General features: G+C 40.3%; 1 protein-coding gene across 5 annotated transcripts in view; it reads right to left on the reverse strand.

The window, feature by feature from the left end:
• The window catches only part of ssbp2b (single stranded DNA binding protein 2b), a 316,774-nt gene that overhangs the window by 192,904 nt on the left and 99,810 nt on the right, over positions 1–24,060 (reverse strand). The window contains exon 1 of one of the 5 annotated variants that reach the window (XM_061986546.1): positions 15,927–16,115. The exons of 2 other annotated variants lie outside the window; for them this stretch is intronic. In XM_061986546.1, coding sequence (XP_061842530.1) covers positions 15,927–15,982 — 56 coding nt within the window. In that variant the 5' untranslated portion in view covers positions 15,983–16,115. Of the gene's footprint in view, positions 1–15,926; positions 16,116–24,060 lie in introns of those variants that run through there. 2 more of the 5 variants (XM_061986547.1, XM_061986549.1) reach the window with 2 other exon arrangements.

Genomic DNA, 24,060 nt, shown 5'->3' on the forward strand with positions numbered 1-24,060 from the left:
CCACATGTCCCCTTTAAGAATTTTAAAGGGAGACACATAATTAGACCCAATAATAGCCCTCCAGAAACGACCCAGGAGGCAAAACGATCTGCGATTTCATCGAAGAAATGATTGCGTCGGACTACTCAGCCACCAACAATGCCGAAAACACTGGACCCTGTCGGCCAGCAAACCACCGGAGCCACGGTTTGTACTTCCGAACTGCCAATTGAAACAATACCTGCCAATTATGCCTACCATCTTTGTCCAATACCTGCAACATCCCAGCACATTTTTGGCTAATCGGTGTCATTTTTTTCACCCACCAAATTAGTTTTTTAGTGGCGCTCATACGCGCACGTCAACTGTCTAATCAAAACTTACGTTTGTTTCTTGCGTACACGAAGCAGCAACTTGTAACAAATCTATCAACTCGTTATTGCTCAACTGTGCACAATTGTCATCATCTTACTTAGCTCAAAACTACTTCCTGTTCCTGTCTACAGCGCAAGCCTTCTGGGTAATGTAGTATACAAACATTCACTTCTTAGTTTACATGTATTTATATATTCATTTATCCTTTATCCATCCAGGGTAAGGCATTTAAGAACAGATTTTAATTTGCAACACCGACCTAACAAATAGGTAGCATTCACATGATAGAGATGTTGAAGTGTGATGATAATCTCGCATTGCCCCAGCCGTCGTCGTTGGGGGAGAGGTCGACATGCAAACACAGGCCTTCATGAGTACACAGCAGCAGCCACTTCATTAGGTACGAGACTCTTAGTGCATCGATGTTGAAAGGAACCCTCAAAGTCCGAATACATTTCCCATTTCTTCCGTTTATTTCGAAAATCCTCGAAAAAATTGTTGCACAGCAGCTAAATGAACACTTAGTGTCTAACAATCTCTGTGAACCTTTTCAATCCGGTTTCAGGGCAAATCACTTTACGGAGACAGCCCTCGCAAAAATGACTAATGATCTACTGCTAACGATGGATTCTGATGCGTCATCTATGTTGCTGCTTCTTGATCTTAGCGCTGCTTTCGATACCGTCGATCATAATATTTTATTAGAGCGTATCAAAACACGTATAGGTATGTCAGACTTAGCCTTGTCGTGGTTTAACTCTTTTCTTACTGACAGGATGCAGTGCGTCTCCCATAACAATGAGACCTCGGACTATGTTAAGGTAACGTGCGGAGTTCCTCAGGGTTCGGTTCTTGGCCCTGCACTCTTTAGTCTTTACATGCTGCCGCTAGGCGACATCATACGCAAATACGGTGTTAGCTTTCACTGTTATGCTGATGACACCCAACTCCCGAACACCCGAAAATAATACGTTACAGTAGTCAAGACGAGACGTAACGAACGCATGAATAATGATCTCAGCGTCGCTAGTGGATAAAATAGAACGAATTTTAGCGATATTACGGAGATGGAAGAAGGCCGTTTTAGTAACACTCTTAATGTGTGATTCAAACGAGAGAGTTGGGTCGAAGATAATACCCAGATTCTTTACTGATTCGCCTTGTGTAATTGTTTGGTTGTCAAATGTTAAGGTGGTATTATTAAATAAATGTCGGTGTTTAGCAGGACCGATAATCAGCATTTCCGTTTTCTTGGCGTTGAGTTGCAAGAAGTTAGCGGACATCCATTGTTTAATTTCATTAAGACACGCCTCCAGCTGACTACAATCCGGCGTGTTGGTCAGCTTTAGGGGCATGTAGAGTTGGGTGTCATCAGCATAACAATGAAAGCTAACACCGTATTTGCGTATGATGTCGCCTAGCGGCAGCATGTAAATGCTAAAGAGTGCAGGGCCAAGAACCGAACCCTGAGGAACTCCGCACGTTACCTTAACATAGTCCGAGGTCACATTATTATGGGAGACGCATTGCATCCTGTCAGTAAGATAAGAGTTAAACCACGACAAAGCTAAGTCTGACATACCAATACGTGTTTTGATACGCTCTAATAAAATATTATGATCGACGGTATCGAAAGCAGCGCTAAGATCAAGAAGCAGCAACATAGATGACGCATCAGAATCCATCGTTAGCAGTAGATCATTAGTCATTTTTGCGAGGGCTGTCTCCGCAGAGTGATTTGCCCTGAAACCGGATTGAAAAGGTTCACAGAGATTGTTAGACACTAAGTGTTCATTTAGCTGCTGTGCGACAATTTTTTCGAGGATTTTCGAAATAAAGGGAAGGTGGGACACCGGTCGGTAGTTTACCATGAGGTCAGGATCAAGGTTAGGTCTTTTGAGCAGAGGATGAATAACCGCTTTCTTGAATGCTAGGGGAACAGTGCCAGAGGAAAGTGATAAGTTTATAATATTTAGCACTGGTGGACCTAATAATACAAAAAGCTCCTTGATAAGTTTCCCAGGAAGTGGGTCAAGTAAACATGTTGTTTGTTTTATCCCACTTACACGCCGTAATAGTTCCTCTAATGTTATTTCATCAAAAAGAGAGAGACTATTTTGTATTGCAGTATCCGTCGTAGATACAGTTGTATCTGTGTTAATAGAACCCAGTTGTAGCTGGGATGCGTTGTCTTTAATCTCCTTTCTAATGAGTTCAATTTTTTTATTAAAGAAATTCATAAAGTCATCTGCCGAGTGGGTGGAGCTATTGGGAGGAGTCCCTTGTTGGGTTAGCGATGCTACTGTACTAAACAAAAATTTAGGATCGTTTTTGTTGAGGCGGATGAGATTTGAGTAATATTTAGCTTTAGCTAAGTTAAGCATGCGTTTATACGATATTAAACTATCACTCCATGCTTGATGGAAAACCTCAAGCTTGGTCGCGCGCCATTTGCGTTCCAACTTTCTACATGATAATTTATGAGCTCTGGTTTCTTCTGTAAACCATGGGGTGCGCCTTTTAGGGGCCCTTTTTTGTTTTAGCGGTGCTATACTATCAATGGTTTTGCGCAGGGCATTGTCAAAGTTGTTAGTTAGGTTATCAATAGAGCCGACATAATTTGGTAATGGTGCCATTACCGAAGGCAGTAGGTCAGCAAGAGTCATCGTTGTGGCAGCATTAATGTTGCGGCTGCTATAGCAGTTATTATTATTATTAGTTTGTTGACAATGAGTCAGAACTTCGAATTTTATAAGGTAATGATCGGACATTACTTTAGTATACGGGAGTACCATAACTTTGGAGGTGGTGACACCCCTGACCAGCACTAGATCTATCGTATTACCGTTGCGATACGTAGGTTCATTTATTATTTGTGTAAGACCACAGCTATCAATTATAGTCTGGAGCGCCACGCACTGAGGGTCCGATGGGGTATTCATATGGATATTAAAGTCCCCCATTATGATTATATTGTCTGCGTGCGTCACTAGATCAGCAACGAACTCTGAGAATTCATTGATAAAGTCCGAGTAGGGCCCTGGGGGGCGGTAGATAACAGCCATATCGAGAGGCAGCGGTGCGACAGACCTCATAGTAAGCACCTCAAACGATTTGTATTGATTATTTAGGTTAGGGGTAAGGTTAAAGTTTTCATTGTATATTAGTGCGACCCCCCCCCCACCCCTTTTAAGGGGACGGGCAATATGCGCATTCGTATAGTTAGGAGGAGATGCCTCATTTAGCGCAAAAAATTTGTCTGGTTTGAGCCAGGTTTCGCTAAGACCAATGACGTAAAGATTGTTGTCACTAATGACCTCATTAACTAATAACGTTTTGGGAGACAATGATCTTATGTTTAAAAAGCCCATATTATAAGTATTGGGCTGTTTTGACGAGTTTTTGTTTAAATTATCCGTAGTAGCAATATTAATAATGTTGCGTTTATTATACGTAGTGCACTTTAAATAGTTTCGACCATATCTAGGAATTGATACGACGGGAATTTTTAGATTGTTTGCTTGATGCTGCGATCGACTGAACGCATCATGATTTGCCACCTCAGTAGAATGCATATCTACCCCGGACACATTCACAACAGAAAACACATTATGTGAGTTGTGTGTTATTCTAAGAAAATTGCTATGCGTACAGGAATTATCCAGCCTGGTGCTGGCTAGTTCTAGCTTAACTGACTCCTCACCCGGACTAGCAGGCTCTGTAATTGCCTGTGACCGGGCTTGCTCTAGTGTAGTTAGTCAAATGTGACTTAAACAGTAGTCTATGTTTTTAGCCAGGATGATGGCGCCTTCCTGGTTAGGGTGAAGGCCGTCTCTCATCAGCAAGCCTGGTTTGCCCCAGAAAGAGGGCCAATTATCAATAAACGTTAGTCCCTGTTGTCTACAGAAGCTAGCCAGCCACTTGTTAAGCGAGACTAATCTGCTATATCTCTCATCATTGACTTTAAGGTTTTACTACTTACGTATAAAATACTACACGGTCTAGCTCCATCCTATCTTGCCGATTGTATTGTGCCATATGTCCCGGCAAAAAATCTGCGTTCAAAGAACTCTGGCTTATTAGTGATTCCCAGAGCCCAAAAAAAGTCTGCGGGCTATAGAGCGTTTTCTATTCGGGCTCCAGTACTATGGAATGCCCTCCTGGTAACAGTTAGAGATGCTACCTCAGTGGAATCATTTAAGTCCCATCTTAAAACTCATTTGTATACTCTAGCCTTTAAATAGACCCCCTTTTTCGACCAGTTGATCTGCCGTTTCTTTTCCTTTCTCCTCTGCTCCCCCCTATCCCTTGTGGAGGAGGGGGGGGGGGGGGGGGGGGGGGGGCACAGGTCCGGTGGCCATGGATGAAGTGCTGGCTGTCCAGAGTCGGGACCCGGGGTGGACCGCTCGCCTGTGTATCGGTTGGGAACATCTCTGCGCTGCTGACCCGTCTCCGCTCGGGATGGTTTCCTGCTGGCCCCACTGTGGACTGGACTCTTACTATTATGTTGGATCCAATATGGACTGGACTCTCACAATATTATGTCAGACCCACTCGACATCCATTGCATTCGGTCTCCCCTAGAGGGGGGGGTTACCCACATATGCGGTCCTCTCCAAGGTTTCTCATAGTTATTCACATCGACGTCCCACTGGGGTGAGTTTTTCCTTGCCCTTATGTGGGCTCTGTACCGAGGATGTCGTTGTGGCTTGTGCAGCCCTTTGAGACACTTGTGATTTAGGACTATATAAATAAACATTGATTGATTGATTGATTGATATCAGTAGAAGCATTTAAGTCCCATCTTAAAACTCATTTGTATACTCTAGCCTTTAAATAGACCCCCCTTTTAGACCAGTTGATCTGCCGTCTCTTTTCTGCTCTGCCCCCCTCTACTTCGTGGAGACAGGAAGCACAGATTAGGTCACCACAGATGAAGCGCTAGCTGTTCAAAGTCGGGACCCGGGATCGACCACTCATTTGTGCATCAGTTGGGGACGTCTCTGCGCTGCTGACCTGTCTCCACTCAAGATGATCTCCTGCTGGCCCCACCATGGACTGGACTCTCACACTATTAACTAGATCCACTCGACGTCCATTGCACCGGTCGCCCAGGGGGGGCGTCCCCACATCTACGGTCCCCTCCAAGGTTTCTCATTGTAGCCCATTGGTTTGAGTTTTTCCTTGCCCTGATATGGGATCTGAGACGAGGATGTCGTTGAGGCTTATGCAGCCCTTTGAGACACTCGTGATTTAGGGCTATATAAGTGAACTTTGATTGATTGATTGATTGATTGATATACATTTACAGGTTTGAAATAGATCCTGGATACTACCATGTTGCATTAAAAGAGGTCATATTTTGTTGTTTTTCTACATTTAAAACATTTCCTTGTGGTCTACATAACAGAGTTAACGGTGGTTCTTTGGTCAAAATGTTGCATAGATTATGATTTAAAGAACGTTTTCAAGCCGCTTTCTAATCGTCGCCGCTTTGTAGGCAATCATATTTACGTGCCTCCGCTTCGACAGCATCGTCTCCCCGCCATCTTTGTTGAGGTTTATAGCGCTTCCATAGCGAGTCTACTGACGGAGTTAGAACTATACGCTACTTTGTATTAGAACTTAGACTTAGACTTAGACTTCCGTTTTATTGTCATTCAAATTTGAACTTTACAGCAGTGGTCCCCAACCAGACAGGACCGATTGGTACCGGGCCGCACAAGAAATTGAAAAAAAAAAGAATTTTTTTTTTTTTTTTTTTTTTTAATTAAATCAACATAAAGAACACAATATATACATTATATTAGGGCTGCAACAACTAATCGATTAAAATTGATTATAAAAATAGTTTGCGATTAATTTAGACATCAATTCGTTGGATCTATGCTATGCGCATGCGCACAGGCTACGTTTTTTTTTTGTTTTTTTTTTACTTTTATTTATAAACTGCGACATTTACAAACAGCTGAGAAACAATAATTAAAATAATAGGGTTGTAGCGGTACGTGTATTTGTATCGAACCGTTTCGATACGAGGGTTTCGTTTCGGTGCGGAGGTGTACCGAACGAGTTTCCACACGGACATATTAAGTAGCGTACTGCACGTTGTGTAAACAATACTCAAAATGCCGGACATTTGAGGCATTTGAGAAACTCCGCCCTGACAGCTCTGCAAAAGAGGACATGTCTGGTGAAAAGAGGACGTATGGTCAGTCTATCCTAGCCCGTTAACTGCTAGCATGATAGCAAAAGAAGACATGTCCGGTGATAGCATGCTAGCAGCGACCGAGCTAGGTCCTGACCATACGTCCTCTTTTCACCGGACATGTCCTCTTTTGCGGGGCTGTCGGGCGGTGTTTCTTAAATGCCTCAAATGTCCGGCATTTTGAGTTAGGGTTGCGTGTATTTTCAGTATACGTTCAGGGTTAAGAAGGTTAAAAACACAACAAGTTGTGCGCGCAGCAGCATTCGTGAGGGAGGGGCAGAGACAGAGAGAGCGAGAGAGTTGTGATAAACGCGCATGCGTCGTCAGGCTCTGCTTTTTATCGATAGATTTATCGATTTAATTTGTTATTATCTATAGCAGGGGTGTCAAAAGTGTGCATTTTTGTAACATTTTCCTTGTTTTATTTGGCAAGTTGAAAGAACATGGCGCCAGTATGCTGTTTTTTTTTCAATAAAATACTGGAAAGGATAGAAATGTAGTTTGTCTCTTTTATCCGATTATTAATTGATTAATCGAAGTAATAATCGACAGATTAATCGATTATCAAATTAATCGTTAGTTGCAGCCCTACATTATATATATCAATATAGATCAATACAGTCTGCAGGGATACAGTCCGTAAGCACACATGATTGTATTTCTTTATGAAAAATAAATAAAATAAATTAAACCCCCCCCCCCCACACACACACATTTTCAAGCGTTGACCGGTCCGCAGCTACAAAAAGGTTGGGGACCACTGCTTTACAGTACAGATAAAAAAACAAAATTTCGTTGCAGTAGCTCATGGTAGTGCAGGATAAAAAATCAATAAGGTGCAGATATAAATAAATAGATTACTGTGCAGATAAATATATTGCACTTTTGCATATGCATCCACATTTATGGATGTATGTTGTATTGTCTTTATATTCCAGCCAGTTAATCCATTTTTGGGGGGAATTAAGGAGATTATTATGATGGTAAGAAATGGCAACAGCGGAGGATGCATGTGCATGTACGAGCCGGAGGATGGAGAAAAATAAGAAGTTTATTGACTAAAGTGTTGGAATACAATGGCGGACTCGTGCAAAGCACTTTGGGTAAATGTCTACCATATATGGACAATGCAATGACGTCACTGATGGCAAAAACGTTACAGCCGTTAATTCCAAAACAGCTCGTTTCCCAGAAGTATGAAGGAAGAAGGCAGGATTGTTTTAAAAATATCTCCACAATGCCTCGACGGATGTAAGGAAAGTAGGGTTTGCATATTAAAGCCATCAAGTGATTGCACTTAGTGGTTAGCCTTAAGGGTTAGCTGTGTCGACTAGCCGTAAGTATCACTATAATGTGCAGCGTTTGGTTGTGATATCAGGCAACAAGGGAACAGGGAGAACTGCCGTCAGGCTTCACAGCTTTCCCACTAAAAGGGAAGAGGCGAGAGCAGTGGGAGATTGCTTGTGGCATTGAACAACATCCACAGAATTAGCAACTGCGATGCAATAATCTAATGCTTCTGATCAACCATACTTATTAAAGGTCTTTTAAATGTCCAGGCTTTGTGTAGAATTACTCTGTCTTACAACAATAATGTATTAAGGAATGCTGTAACTCTCTGATGGTGTCAATTAATACCAAACATCTGTTTGGCAGTAGTTTTGATAGATCTATGATATTCTATCGTATCACTGTTCATGTTCAATGTTTTTGTTTGCAAACCTTACAAAAACACATGTTTCTAGTAAAACACAGAATGATACATTAATACAGGCATTATTAGACATATTGCATGTTTAGTTTAGGAGTTATGCTTGAAGAATTTTTTTTTTTCCTTCAATCGCATTATCTCAGGATTCTAAGAACATTACTGTCATATCGAGTACAAAACTAATTTTTGTGTTTGCAAACCTTACAAAAGCACATGTCTCTCGTGAATCTCACAAAGATACATGAATACAGGCATTATTAGACATATTGCATGTTTGGTTTAGGAGTTATGCTTGAATACTGTTTTTATTGCTTCAATCGCATTTTCTCAGGATTCTAAGAACATTACTGTCACACTGTGCAAAAAACAAATGTTTGTGTTTGCAAACCTTACAAAAGCACATGTCTCTAGTAAAACTCACAAGGATACATGAATACAGGCATCATTAGACATATTGCATGTTTGGTTTAGGAGTTATGCTTGAAGAATTTTTTTATTGCTTCAATCGCATTATCTCAGGATTCTAAGAACATTACTGTCATATCATGTAAAACAAATATTTTTTGTGTTTGCAAACCTTACAAAAGCACATGTCTCTAGTAAAACACAGAAGGATACATTAACACAGGCATTATTAGACATATTGCATGTTTAGTTTAGGAGTTATGCTTGAAGAATTATTGTTTTCCTTCAATCGCATTATCTCAGGATTCTAAGAACATTACTGTCATATTGAGTAAAAACTAATTTTTGTGTTTGCAAACCTTACAAAGGCACATGTTTCTAGTAAATCTCACAAATATACATAGATACAGGCATTATTGGACATATTGCATGTTTGGTTTAGGAGTTATGTGTGAATACATTTTTATTGCTTTTTTTCGCATTATCTCAGGATTCTAACAACATTACTGTCATATCTAGTAAAAAACTAATTTTTGTGTTAGCAAACCTTACAAAAGCACATGTCTCTAGTGAATCTCACAAAGATACATGAATACAGGCGTTATTAGACATATTGCATGTTTGGTTTAGGAGTTATGCTTGAATACTGTTTTTATTGCTTCAATCGCATTTTCTCAGGATTCTAAGAACATTACTGTCACACTGTGCAAAAAACAAATGTTTGTGTTTGCAAACCTTACAAAAGCACATGTCTCTAGTAAAACTCACAAAGATACATGAATACAGGCTTTATTAGACATATTGCATGTTTGGTTTAAGAGTTATGTTTGAATACATTTTTTTTATGCTTCAAACGCATTATCTCAGGATTCTAAGAACATTACTGTCATATTGTGTAAAGAACTAATTTTGGTGTTTGCAAACCTTACTAAAGCACATGTCTCTAGTAAAACTCACAAAGATACATTAATACAGGCATTATTAAACATATTGCATGTTTGGTTTAAGAGTTATGTCCATCCATCCATTTTCTACCGCTTATTCCCTTCGGGGTCGCGGGGGGCGCTGGAGCCTATCTCAGCTATAATCGCGCGGAAGGCGGGGTACACCCTGGACAAGTCGCCACCTCATCGCAGGGTTTAAGAGTTATGTTTGAATACATTTTTTTTTATGCTTCAAACGCATTATCTCAGGATTCTAAGAACATTACTATCATATTGTGGAAAAAAAAAATGTTGGTGTTTGCAAACCTTACAAAAGCACATGTCTTTAGTAAATCTCACAAATATACATTAATGCAGGCATTAGGGTCGTCTGGTGGTGCCTCCATCCCAGGCGATTCCCACTATGTAGTAGGAGCGGGCGTATCGATCTAAATAGTGATAGTATCGCTATTAAGGTGAGTATTGGTATCAGATTGATACTAGCGTAATGGAATCAATACTTTTGTTGCAGTTTCTGGTCTCTCTCTCTCTCTCTCTCTCTCTCTCTCTCTCTCTCTCTCTCTCTCTCTCTCTCTCTCTCTCTCTCTCTCTCTCTCGCTCTCTCTCTCTCTCTCTCTCAAATATTCAGCCTTTGGTAAAAAAAAATCTTAATTGTTAGACCACAGCGCAAACATATAGAAATAGAGTAGTGCTGTCAAACGATTGATTGTTTTAACCAGATTAATCACACTTTTGAATTTGGATTAATCATGATTATCCAGTATTAATCACAGGTTATTTACTACTCGCTCGCATATTTGAAAACTAACTTTAAACACAAATGCAATTTCACGACAATTTATTAAAAATGTTTTACTTAAATGCACATTTATTTGCAGAAAACTTGCTAACAGTTGAATCAAAAGTTAGTAATTATTAAAATAACTTTTGCATTATTGAACTTACTTTTACAAAATACTTGTACATGTCTTTGCAATTATGTGTAGTAGAACGGAATTAGGGAATTATCTTGTAATTTCTATACTGTTAGATTGTATTATATTACTTAATAAATGAAAAAAAAAAAACGGTTTTGCATAAACGATACTGTAGGAGCACACATGACCCATATTTACCTCCACATTTTATACATCAGAGAGATGACAGAAGCACAAATGTGAGAAAAATAATCACTCAATACGCTGTCCTGTCCTTCAACTCCGTCAAGCACTAATCCATCCATCCATTTTCCATATCACTGGTCCTCATTAGGGTCACGGGTGAGCTGGAGCCTATCCCAGCTGACACCCAACAACCAGCCACACTCACTCCTGTATGGACAGTGTAGAGTCTGCAATTAACCGAACATGCATGCTTACGGGATGTGGGAGGAAGCCAGAGTATGCAGAGAAAACCCACACAAACACTGGGAAGACATGCAAGCTCCACACAGAGATTCAAACCCTGTGAAGCCAACATGCTAGCCTCTAGTCCACCGTGCAGCCTTGAACATAATAACACAAAAATGTAGTTTTTCACCAGAGTGCAGACAGGACACACATCCTTGTCTAAAGTATTCAGGCATAAGATTTCGCCAAACTCAAATCCAAGTTCAAGAACAATATTCATGCTTTTGCATACATACGTACTGTAAAATGTGAAATATTCACTCTGTATTACAAGTTAAAACACCGCTGAAGGAGAGAAAATGAAAGAAAACCCTATATACTGCACAAGAATATGTCCATTGGTTATTTTATTACAAACCCCGTTTCCATATGAGTTGGGAAATTGTGTTAGATGTAAATATAAACGGAATACAATGATTTGCAAATCATTTTCAACCCATATTCAGTTGAATATGCTACAAAGACAACATATTTGATGTTCAAACTGATAAACTTTTTTTTTTGTTGCAAATAATCATTAACTTCAGAATTTGAGGCCAGCAACACGTGACAAAAAATCTGGGAAAAGTGGCAATAAATACTGATAAAGTTGAGGAATGCTCATCAAACACTTATTTGGAACATCCCACAGGCGAACAGGCAAATTGGGAACAGGTGGGTGCCATGATTGGGTATAAATGTAGATTCCATGAAATGCTCAGTCATTCACAAACAAGGATGAGGCGAGGGTCACCACTTTGTCAACAAATGCGTCAGCAAATTGTTGAACAGTTTAAGAAAACCTTTCTCAACCAGCTATTGCAAGGAATTTAGGGATTTCACCATCTACGGTCCGTAATATCATCAAAGGGTTCCGAGACTCTGGAGAAATCACTGCACGTAAGCAGCTAAGCCCGTGACTTTCGATCCCTCAGGCTGTACTGCATCAACAAGCGACATCAGTATGTAAAGGATATCACCACATGGGCCCAGGAACACTTCAGAAACCCACTGTCAGTAACTACAGTTGGTCGCTACATCTGTAAGTGCAAGTTAAAACTCTCCTATGCAAGGCGAAAACCGTTTATCAACAACACCCAGAAACGCCGTCAGCTTCGCTGGGCCTGAGCTCATCTAAGATGGACTGATACAAAGTGGAAAAGTGTTCTGTGGTCTGACGAGTCCACATTTCAAATTGTTTTTGGAAACTGTGCACGTCGTGTCCTCGGACCAAAGAGGAAAAGAACCATCCGGATTTTTATAGGCGCAAAGTTGAAAAGCCAGCATCTGTGATGGTATGGGGGTGTATTAGTGCCCAAGACATGGGTAACTTACACATCTGTGAAGGCGCCATTAATGCTGAAAGGTACATACAGGTTTTGGAGCAACATATGTTGCCATCCATGCAACGTTACCATGGACGCCCCTGCTTATTTCAGCAAGACAATGCCAAGCCACGTGTTACATCAACGTGGCTTCATAGTAAAAGTGTGCGGGTACTAGACTGGCCTGCCTGTAGTCCAGAACTGTCTCCCATTGAAAATGTGCGGTGCATTATGAAGCCTAAAATACCACAACGGAGACCCCCGGACTGTTGAACAACTTAAGCTGTACATCAAGCAAGAATGGGAAAGAATTCCACCTGAGAAGTTTAAAAAATGTGTCTCCTCAGTTCCCAAACGTTTACTGAGTGTTGTTAAAAGGAAAGGCCATGTAACACAGTGGTGAACATGCCCTTTCCCAACTACTTTGGCACGTGTTGCAGCCATGAAATTCTAAGTTAATTATTATTTGCAAAAAAAAAATCAAGTTTATGAGTTTGAACATCAAATATGTTGTCTTTGTAGCGCATTCAAATGAATATGGGTTGAAAAGGATTTGCAAATCATTGTATTCCGTTTATATTTACATCTAACACAATTTCTCAACTCATATGGAAACAGCGTTTGTACATCAACTACAGCAGGGGGAGGGAACCTATAGCTCTCGAGCCAGATGTGGCTCTTTTGATGACTGCATCTGGCTCTCAGATAAACCTTAGCTGACATTGCAAAAAATAACATTCATAAAATAAAACATTCTCATGCACTTTAATCCATCCATCCCTTTTCTACCGCACCTGTTCAAGAAGTCGCATTAATGGTAAGAAGTATTTTATTTATTATTGGTTAGCTTCAGAATAACAATGGGCCCTATTCAGCAATACGTTTCTAAATTTTCCTCTTATCTTTCTTCCTAAGTGATTTCCTAAGAGGAGTCCATTCAAATTCATGATGTGTTCTTAAACGCCCAAATTGTTCCCACCTGCTGTTCTTAAGTAACTGAATACCGGATGTTTAGCGCGGGCGTGTCTATCAGAATTTGAATATAAACACGCCTTTATATCCCCAATATGCATATGTAAACACCCTTAATTCTGTAATTTGCATAGGTAAACACCCTTAATTCCCCATATAAGGGCACAATTTCGGCGGAAAAGCCGAACATGCAGACACATGGAGTATAATACAAACAGATTACAGAAGAGAAATTCGTATTATCCCGCGGGGGAAATACATAATGTCAAAATGTAAGTTTAAGAAAGGGGGGACCGCTGAGGTAGCCATGAAGCGGTCAAATAAATATTTGTCACTTCGGGCAAAACATGGTCGTGAAATATGCGCTCCCTCCCAAGGGCACGATCTGCGGCATCTTGCAGTAGCAGCAAGAGTGTGTGTGTGTCAGTGACGTGCAGTCAGGGGAGGCAGGTGAGGCGGGGCCTCACGTGCCATCATGGAAAGAAAAAAAATGTAAAAAGAAAAAAATATATTAAATTGTTATATATATCCAGTGATTAGACTATAAAGTTATTTTCCATTTATCTTCACCATTTTTTAGATTATTTTTATTCAAAATCGCTGAATTTTCACATTTGCCGTTCAAATACTGAGAAGAGACTTGCGGTGAGTCAGCAGCCAGTTGAGCCTCACCGTGGATTGCGCAATGACTCGGCTAACTGCTGGCCTGCTGTGCAGTGAGACCGTATTGCTACATGAATTATATTATACATTTCCATAGTTTAGTTAGCTGAGGTATATAATGTACAGTGTATTTAGTCAACAACTGTATGTGTGTAACGTATTTCTTGTGCTGAGCAATCATAAAACTGCTGCGAAGACGCACTTGCTGAGGCTCGCAGTAATCCCGCCTAATGGTGGTAGAGGGCGCTAGTGATCTCAGGGATAATTTTTGCGACTACTCGGCTGCAGAATAAGTGACAACAAGCAGCAACAGTTAGCGATCGTTTATTTTTTCCTCTCGCCTGGACTTTTAACATGGAAGATTACATATCTAAAATAAAACAGTTTTCTAAACTGGACTTTCAATCGAAGCAGGAGGTAATACTTAAAGGAAGATCTCCATCAAAACAGAGAGACTTTTAAAACTGAAGAAAGATAAGGAAGACTTCTATAAACAAGTTATCGATGCCTTTGTTCAGGAGTGGCGCATGGACTTCATTTATAAGTAAAGGTAAGACCATAATAATGTTTTTTTTATTAAATGTGCTTTTTTGTGTGCTACAGTTTGTATGTGTAAAGTTAAAGTTAAGTTAAAGTACCAATGATTGTCACACACACACTAGGTGTGGTGAAATTTGTCCTCTGCATTTGACCCATCCCCTAGATCAACCCCTCGGAGGTGAGGGGAGCAGTGGGCAGCAGCGGCGCCGCGCCCGGGAATCATTTTTGGTGATTTAACCCCCAATTCCAACCCTTGATGCTGAGTGCCAAGCAGGGAAGAATGCTGGTATGAGCTTTTAAACATAACCTGTTAACTGCTGCCAATCAAATGGTGAATAAGATACTCTTTAGGGTTCATATTTTGTAAATCTGACTGTGATGAAGTCAGTGCCTCACCAGCCATGAACTTCACCGCACGTCACTGGTGTATGTGTATGTGTGTGTGTGTGTGTGTGTGTGTGTGTGTGTGTGTGTGTGTGTGTGCGTGCTATATGTTTGTCTGTATGTCTTGTCTATATCTATCTATCTATCTATGATATTAATTTAACATTAGACAATAGAAGTAAGGGAACTTGTCACACTAATGAAGAAATAGGCCACCCTAAGAGTGCTCCGGAGCACTCGTAGGTTTTGTTCTTACCTACGAACAAATCCCACCTAAGAAAACATTGGTGAGTACAAAAATCTCCTTAAAATCTTCATAACCATCAATGGGCCTAAGAACAAAATTTGTTCTTAAGAATGGTTGCTGAATGGGGCCCAATGTTATTAAAAAAAATAAGAGACTTTTTAAAAATGTTGGTCTTACTTAAAAATGCACACATTTAGTTGTATTCATTGTTAAAAAAATATTATATGGCTCTCACGGAAATACATTTTAAAATATTTGGCTTTCAAAAAGGTTCCTGACCCCTGAACTTACAGTATTTATCATATAGGCTAGAATTCCAAGCACTTTTCTTTACCATTTTATTTTGTCATGTCCTCTACCTTGAAAACTATTCAAATCTTAGCATTTTCAAACATGCAACAACAACAACAACAAAAAAGCCCCTTTTGGGAGCCGTGCATGCTGCGCATGAACACGCGCACTTGCTCCCCGCGTGCATCCAGGCTCAATGTCTAGTTTCACTTTCATTTCAGGATGCGCAAGGTTTTAAACGGCAAAAAATAATAATAATAAATACATCCTGGAAGTTGTGACTCGTTGACAGCAGAAGAAAAAAAACAAACATCGCACTAAATTCTACTGGAATTTAGCGAAAAGGAGAGAAAAAAAAAAACGTTCAAACTGCTTTTCTTTCCTAAAAGAGAGCAACCGGTCAACTTTCCAAGCCCGGGCGCAGAGCTCCGTGTCGCGCTCGGCTGCACACGCACGAACCCCCCCCCACCTCCACACGCAACGGTGTGTGACCCCCCCCCATGAATAAAACTTACTTTTCCCTGGCTTGGCTGTCGGACGGCACGTTGCTGCTCTTGCCTTTGGCGTACATGCTTGCAGAGAGCTCCGATTGTCACGCACCTGTCAAACCATCACAACCTCCTTGGGCACGGCCCCGTCACCATGGCGACACGAGCAGCGTCCGCTGCCATTGGATGCCGCCCTCTCACAGGACCGCCCACTGGAAGCGGCGACCGCTGTTGAGCGACAGGGCGGAGGCCACGCCCACCGCCCGGCAAAAGTCCCGCCCCCTTCTGCACCCCCTCTCTAGTCTCTGTCTCACCACTTTGCTTTCCATTTCTGAGCTCTGTCTGTCTGTCATTTCTCCCCTGATTGGAAGGCTCTCCTGACACACACACACACACACACACACACACACACACACACACACACACACACACACACACACACACACACACACACACACACACACACACACATCCTCCCTCCTCTCAGTGTAAAGGGGAATTTGAAACCGTCCAACAACTGCTTTGGCTGCTTTTTTTTTTTTTTTTTTTTTTACAACCACACTCTCCACCTATACACACACACACACACACACACACACACACACACACACACACACACACACACACACACACACACACACACACACACACACTGTAGAGTATGCATGCAACTCTTTGCACATATTGCCAGCTGTGTGTATTTACACATGTCGCTGCAAACACGTGTCAACAGCTTGTCGCACACGCAACAAACATGTTACGGGACGGTGCACGGGTGGAAAGAGTGTCGTGTTGTCAACAATCACCTGTTGGAGCCAAGCATAGTGTCTGTAGAAGAAATGTATAAGCAATACCTCATAATTAAGTGCCCTATCACACAAAACCAACTTGTCTTATCTATTGGCGCCGGCTGTTGTGTATTTGGGATCTGTATGAGTCACGGAAATTGTGGAAATATTTATTAAACGTGCCTTTTTTCATGCTTACGTCAAACGAGCTAATTGGGATTTTGCAAAACCTGTGAGGTTAAAGAGTCTTCATATGTGATTCACATTTGCCCAAAGTGCTTTGGCGCGAGTCCGCCATTGTAGTCCAGGGGTGCCCATTACGGCGATTGCGAGCTACCGGTCGATGGCGGAGGGTGTGTTAGTCGATCGCCAGCCAGGCATTAAAAAAATAGACCTAAAAATTAGCGATCATCAGTCTTCACTAAGATGTCACTTTCGTCACTTGATTGACATTCACGGCACCCGAGGGTCTTGTGAGATGACGCTGGCTGCTGCCAGATCATTATTAAGAAAAAATGACCGACAGGAAGGCGAGAAACACTTTTTATTTCGACAGACTCTCGCGCCATACCTGCCGTCAAAACTCTAAAGGCCGACTGCACAGTTCCCGTCTTCACAATGAAAGCCCAGCTTCATCCTGCCTGCGCTAACAAAATAAGAGTCTCAGAAAGCTGGCACGCACAAGCTAGCAAGCTATAGAGTTTGCCGCCAATGTATTTTTTGTAAAGTGTATAAAAAGGTGTATGGAAGCTGGACAAATAAGATGCGAAAAATCAACCACTTTCATGTGGTATTGGACAGAAAGGAGGACTTTTTTTCTCCTCCATTTGAAAATGTGGACGTTATCATCACTACTGTTTGATTCCAATCAATGCAAGTCATCAGAATCAGGTAATACACCAACTTATATTCTTGTCTTCATGAAAGAAAGGAATCTATATGTGTTAAACATGCTTGTATTATCATTAAACACCTTTAAAGGCCTACTGAAACCCACTACTACCGACCACGCAGTCTGATAGTTTATATATCAATGATGAAATCTTAACATTGCAATACATGCCAATACGACCTGGTTAACTTATAAAGTGCAATTTTAAATTTCCCGGGAAACTTCCGGTTGAAAACGTCTATGTATGATGACGTATGCGCGTGACGTCAATAGTTGAATCAGACATTTTGGAATAGGTCGGTCGCCAGCTTAAATCGTCTGTTTTCATCGATAAATTCCACAGTATTCTGGACATCTGTGTTGGTGAATCTTTTGCAATTTGTTCAATTAACAATGGAGACTGCAAAGAAGAAAGCTGTAGGTGCGATCGGTGTATTAGCGTCTGGCTGCAGCAACACAACAAGGAGGACTTTGACTTGGATAGTAGACGCGCTATCCGACGCTAGCCGCCGACCGCATCGATGATCGGGTGAAGTCCTTCGTCGCTCCGTCGTTCGCTGGAACGCAGGTGAGCACTGGTGTTGATGAGCAGATGAGAGCTGGCATAAGTGGAGAGCTAATGTTTTTAGCATAGCTCTGTCGAGGTCCCGTAGCTAAGTTAGCTTCAATGGTGTCGTTAGCAACAGCATTGTTAAGCTTCGCCAGGCTGGAAAGCATTAACCGTGTAGTTACAGGTCCATGGTTTAATAGTATTGTTGATTTTTTGTCTATCCTTCCAGTCAGGGGTTTATTTATTTTGTTTCTATCTGCAGTTAAGCCCAATGCTATCACGTTAGCTCCGTGCTAAAGTGCTTCACCGATGTATTGTCGTGGAGATAAAAGTCACTGAATGTCCATTTCGCGTTCTCGACTCTCATTTTCAAGAGGATATAGTATCCGAGGTGGTTTAAAATACAAATCCGTGATCCACAATAGAAAAAGGAGAAAGTGTGGAATCCAATTAGCCCTTGTATCTAAATGACGGTCAGAGCGAAAAAAGATACGTCCTGCACTGCACTCTAGTCCTTCACTCTCACGTTCCTCATCCACAAATCTTTCATCCTCGCTCAAATTAATGTGGTAATCGGCGCTTTCTCGGTCCGAATCGCTCTCGCTGCTGGTGTAAACAATGGGGAAATGTGAGGAGACGTTCAACTTGTGTGACGTCACTCTACTTCCGGTAGAGGCAAGGCTTTTTTTATCAGCAACCAAAAGTTGCGAACTTTACCGTCGATGTTCTCTACTAAATTCTTTCAGCAAAAATATGGCAATATCGCGAAATGATCAAGTCTGACACATAGAATGGATCTGCTATCCCTGTTTAAATAAAAAAATGTAATTTCAGTAGGCCTTTAACTTGTTGATAAAAACGTCTCTTTCATAAATAAACAAATATTAAATATATATATGAATGTGGTAGATCCCCTCCACTTGGTCAATTGAAAAGTAGCTCGCCTGCAGAAAAAGTGTTTATTTGTTTTGTGTGTTTGCGTTTATTTCCTGTCAGCGCTCTTATTTTAGTTCCACTTCCTGCATGTCTCCCTGAGCGCTCGTTTCCCTCACCTGTCCCTGATTGGCAGCCTGGCACACCTGGTTGCAGTTGCCAATCAGGCTGCTATTTATGCCTGCCTCGCCCTCCAGTCAGGGCTCGATGACTGTTTCCTGTTGCCTTTTTTAACATTAAAGTCATGTTTTCCTGCGCTACGCCTGCTATCTCTGCATCTTGGTGTTCAAGACCGACAGCACCTGACAGAATCATCGAGTCCTGACTGGAGGGCGAGGCAGGCATAAATTGGAATAAGAAACGAGCGCTCAGGAAGACATGCAGGATGTTGAACTAAAATAAGAGCGCTGACAGTAAATAAACACAAACACACAGGAAAACCCAAACATGACCAAACTGTTAGTAACAATTCTGACACAATAAGTTCCGCCTTTTTCTCTATTCTCTCGGTGTGGGGCGGACTGGCTCGTACATGCACATGCGTCCTCCGCTGTTGCCATTTCTAATACAAAGTAGCATATAATTCAAACTAGGGTTGTACGGTATACCGGTACTAGTATAGTATCGCGGTACTAATGAATGTAAAACGGTACTATACTCTGTTTGAAAAGTACCGGTTCACAACAGGCATGACGGCGTGCCATCACTTCATGACATTGCTGGTTTTACGAGCAGAGGAGCATGTTCGGCAGCGCACATTTACTGAGTACTTACAAGCAGACACGGTGTGTAGACATAAAAGGAAGATTGAACACATTTTGGCTTAAAAACTGATGATAAAGGTGACGTTATAACACTGAAACGCCTTAAGACCTGGCTAGTTAGCGGCTAACATCCATCCGCAGTCGCAGTGTTTTAGCTTCTTCTAAATCCCTAATCCTCGCCTCTATGGCGACAGATAAAGTAAACAAAAGCTAGCGCGCCTGAAAGTAATCAAATGCCATGGGTGGATTTACACCTGACATCCACTGTAATGATACCAAGTACAAGTAGTCGATACTACTATGATTACATCAATATTTTTTATCGTCACAAAATCCTTTTTTTTAAATTCATGTTATGTTTATAAACTCAGGAAATATGTCCCTGGACACATGAGGACTTTGCATATGACCAATGTATGATCCAGTACCTACTTGGTATCGGATCGATACCTAAATTTGTGGTATCATCCAAAACTAATGTAAAGTATCCAAACAACAGAAGAATAAGTGATTTTTACATTTTAACAGAAGTGTAGATAGAACATGTTAAAAGAGAAAATAAGTAGATATTAACAGTAAATGAACAAGTGGATTAATAATACATTTTTACAATTTGTCTTTTATAATTTTGACAAAATAATAGAATGATAAATGACACAATATGTTACTGCATACGTCAGGAGACTAATTAGGAGTCTTTGTTTGTTTACTTACTAATAAAATACAAGTTGTCTAGTATGATCACTCTTTTTAAGGACAACATTGTTCTTAGATTGCAATAAAAAACATATGTTTAATGTACCGTAAGATTTTTTGTTAAAATAAAGCTAATAATGCCATTTTTTGTGGTCCCCTTTATTTAGAAAAGTATCGAAATACCAAAATATTGGACAACCCAAGTTCAAACCTAATCTGTCAGTAAACTCGATTTGGAAGCCCTAAAAACTATACCATGGCTGACGGGGAGAAGATACTGTCAAAGTGCATCCTGAGGAGACAAACGTAATAAAACATAATCTATGCAGGGTTTTGACCAAAGAACCACCATTACAAGTTATGTACACCACAAGGAAGTGTTTTAAATGTAAAAAAAAAAAAAAATATCATAATATGACCACTTTGAGTAGAAAAAGCTGAGGTTTTCCAAGTCTGAAATAAGTTCAGCACACTTGAAGTTTGGATGCAGTGTATACCACACAGAGGTGGGTAGAGTAGCCAGAAATTGTACTCAAGTAAGAGTACTGTTACTTTAGAGATGTATTACTCAAGTAAAAGTAAGGAGTAGTCACCCAAATATTTACTTGAGTAAAAGTAAAAAGTATGTTGTGAAAAAACTACTCAAGTACTGAGTAACTGATGAGTAACCTGTTCGTTTAATGATGACGGTAACAAATAATGCACAAAAAGATAAAAATAGCAATGAGCAAATTCAGAGCCAGGAATATCTCTTAAGCAACTAAAACAACAATATATATTAAATAATAATACATTAACATAAAAAAATGAAAGCAAATTGAGCCACAATAACTTAACAGCACCATAGGCTCAGTAGGCAGAGATTACAAAGGAAAATAACAAGTTAGCCTTTGCGCAAACCATAAACTGATAGTGTGTGTGTGTCTCTGTCTGTCTGTCTATGAGGCTGCAATGCGTTAATAAATGTCCCCACACGATGTATATTTGACAGTGATTTATAGCAGGGAAGCTAACATCAGCCTCCTGTGACAGCCAAAATATCTACTAACGTTACTTACCGCGATGTGCTTCCTCAAATTTGACGTTGAGTTCATGTAAGCTTAAGCTTGTTGTTGTTTGCCGCTGAAACTTTATGTGCAGTTAATCATGTGACCGCCTGGCTCTGTTTGATTGGTGAAACGGATTCAAACGTCACCAGTGACTGTATTTGATTGGTGAAACGCAGGCATGCGATAGATCCTACTTTGAAAGTCTGTCTGACAAACCAAAACAAACAAAGCGTGCATTAACAGATCGCTAAAAATCAGTAGCGAGTAGCGAGCTGAATGTAGATAAACGGAGCGGAGTAAAAGTTGTGTTTCTTCTCTATAAATATACTCAAGTAAAAGTAAAAGTATGTTGCATTAAAACTACTCTTAGAAGTACAATTTATCCTAAAAGTTACTTAAGTAGATGTAACGGAGTAAATGTAGCGCATTACTACCCACCTCTGAAGTGAAGTGAAGTGAATTATATTTATATAGCGCTTTTCTCTAGTGACTCAAAGCACTTTACATAGTGAAAACCTCTGATACCACACATAGCAAAACAATAAATTACATTTACCAAACAACTATCAAATCTATTCTGATTGCTTCATTTGGATGCACCTGAAAACATCCATTGAGATGAGGATAAAAAATGACTATAATGCGGCTCCGAATCAAAAAACAAAATCGTTGTTTTGTCTGCTTGAGTGGAAGAGAAGAAGAACGACCATGGCGGGCCCCGTTTGGACATCCTGGGGCTAATGGACGTTCAATGCCAACAGGGATTTCAGCTGGACCGGGAACATGGAACTATAATGTGACTATTTAATAGAAAATACATATATAATATAGCGTGACCATCATCATTCTCTTAATTGAACATATTGGCAAAAATGTAGCGAGCAGAATTCCTGAAAACATTTTAGTCAATCTATTCAACTAATTATTTGACAGTTATGTCCATCTGTCAGCTGTCAACTGCACCTCACATTCATGCACACAAACACGAGCATCTTAAGTTTAATCTGTGGAGTTACATTCAGCCGGAGGAAGACGCTGTTACGTGTCCATACTAGGGTTGTCCCGATACCAAAGTGTGTTTCGATACTTTTTCTAAATAAAGGGGATCACAAAACAAGGTCATTATTAGCTTTATTTTAACAACAAATCTTACGGTATATTAAACATATGTTTCTCCATCCACTGATGGGATGTTTTATCTTCTTGTTTAAATGAAGACTTAATCATAATCCTCACAAACATGTATCTTTTTATTTATTTATCTATTTTTCTTTTATTACTTTAAACTACATAAAAAAACACAAAATACACTTACCATTAGTGCATCAACCCAAGAAAACCCTCCCTCCCCCATCCACACTCATTTACACAAAATGGGCTGTCTCTTTCTGTAATTAAAAACTTCTGGTTCCTACAATATAGAATAATACAGTCTGCAAGGGATACAGTCTTTAAAGCACACATGATTGTGTGTGCTGCTGGTCCACTAACATTTTCATTAATTACTATTTTTATGTAATTGTTTTTATATTGTTTTACTTTCTTTTATATCCAAGAAAAAGGTTTTTTTTTTTATTTATTTTTTTTTTTTATTTATCTTATTTTATTCCACTTTAAAAAAAAAACAAAAAAAAACAAAACAAAGGACCTTATCTTCACCAGACCGGGTTGTCAATGAAATCAGATTGTTCAAAAGGGTTCTTAAAACCAGGTCCAGTTCAGATTACGTTCAGATCGGGCTCAGCAACACACACCTTCACCCATGTACACTGAAAACCAGGGAACACAACAGGTTGCATACAATCCACAAACAAAAATCAATTTTCAAATTAAGCACCAGATCACATCCAAGTCGGACTCAGCAACACATACTTTCATTTACAAACATGTGTCTTTCGTGTCCAAGTCTAAGTTGAAAGTCAAATTTAACCACTTCTTGGTTTATGTTTACAACCTTCTACTATGTTAGAAAGAGACATAATCTAGAATAAACTTTTACCAACTCGGAGGTGATGCAGCAGCTCAGCGGCTCAGTTAGCTCTCTGTGATCATTGCACCGCTTAAAGTAGTTTTTTAGATAAAATACAAATAATATCAAGATAATACTCAAATGGGAAATACTAATCTTCAAAAGAAAATCAAACAAACCTTTAACAAAGCATTTACTGCAAACGTGTGCGTTCTTCGGTTCTGCTCCCTTGGACTGGAGTGTGTGCTACTTTTGTCGTCGTCTTTCGGAAAATCTTGCACTCTTTCGCCCTTCTTGATTACTTCTCGAGGAACTCTGAAGAAACTTTTATCCTATTCGCGACTTGAACGAGTCGTACAGCCAAAAACAACGCAAGCACATGGCATTTTTTTCTTTGAGACAGGCTAAATGGCACGAAGTACCCTTTGAGAACAGAGCTAGGTTGACCACCACGCATATTTAATAAGCCGGACGTGACGGCATGCTAATCAAAGCAACACTTGGTAATATTCAGGTCACA

This window comes from Nerophis lumbriciformis, linkage group LG12 (assembly GCF_033978685.3).
Source record: "Nerophis lumbriciformis linkage group LG12, RoL_Nlum_v2.1, whole genome shotgun sequence".
NCBI classification, from domain to species: domain Eukaryota; kingdom Metazoa; phylum Chordata; class Actinopteri; order Syngnathiformes; family Syngnathidae; genus Nerophis; species Nerophis lumbriciformis.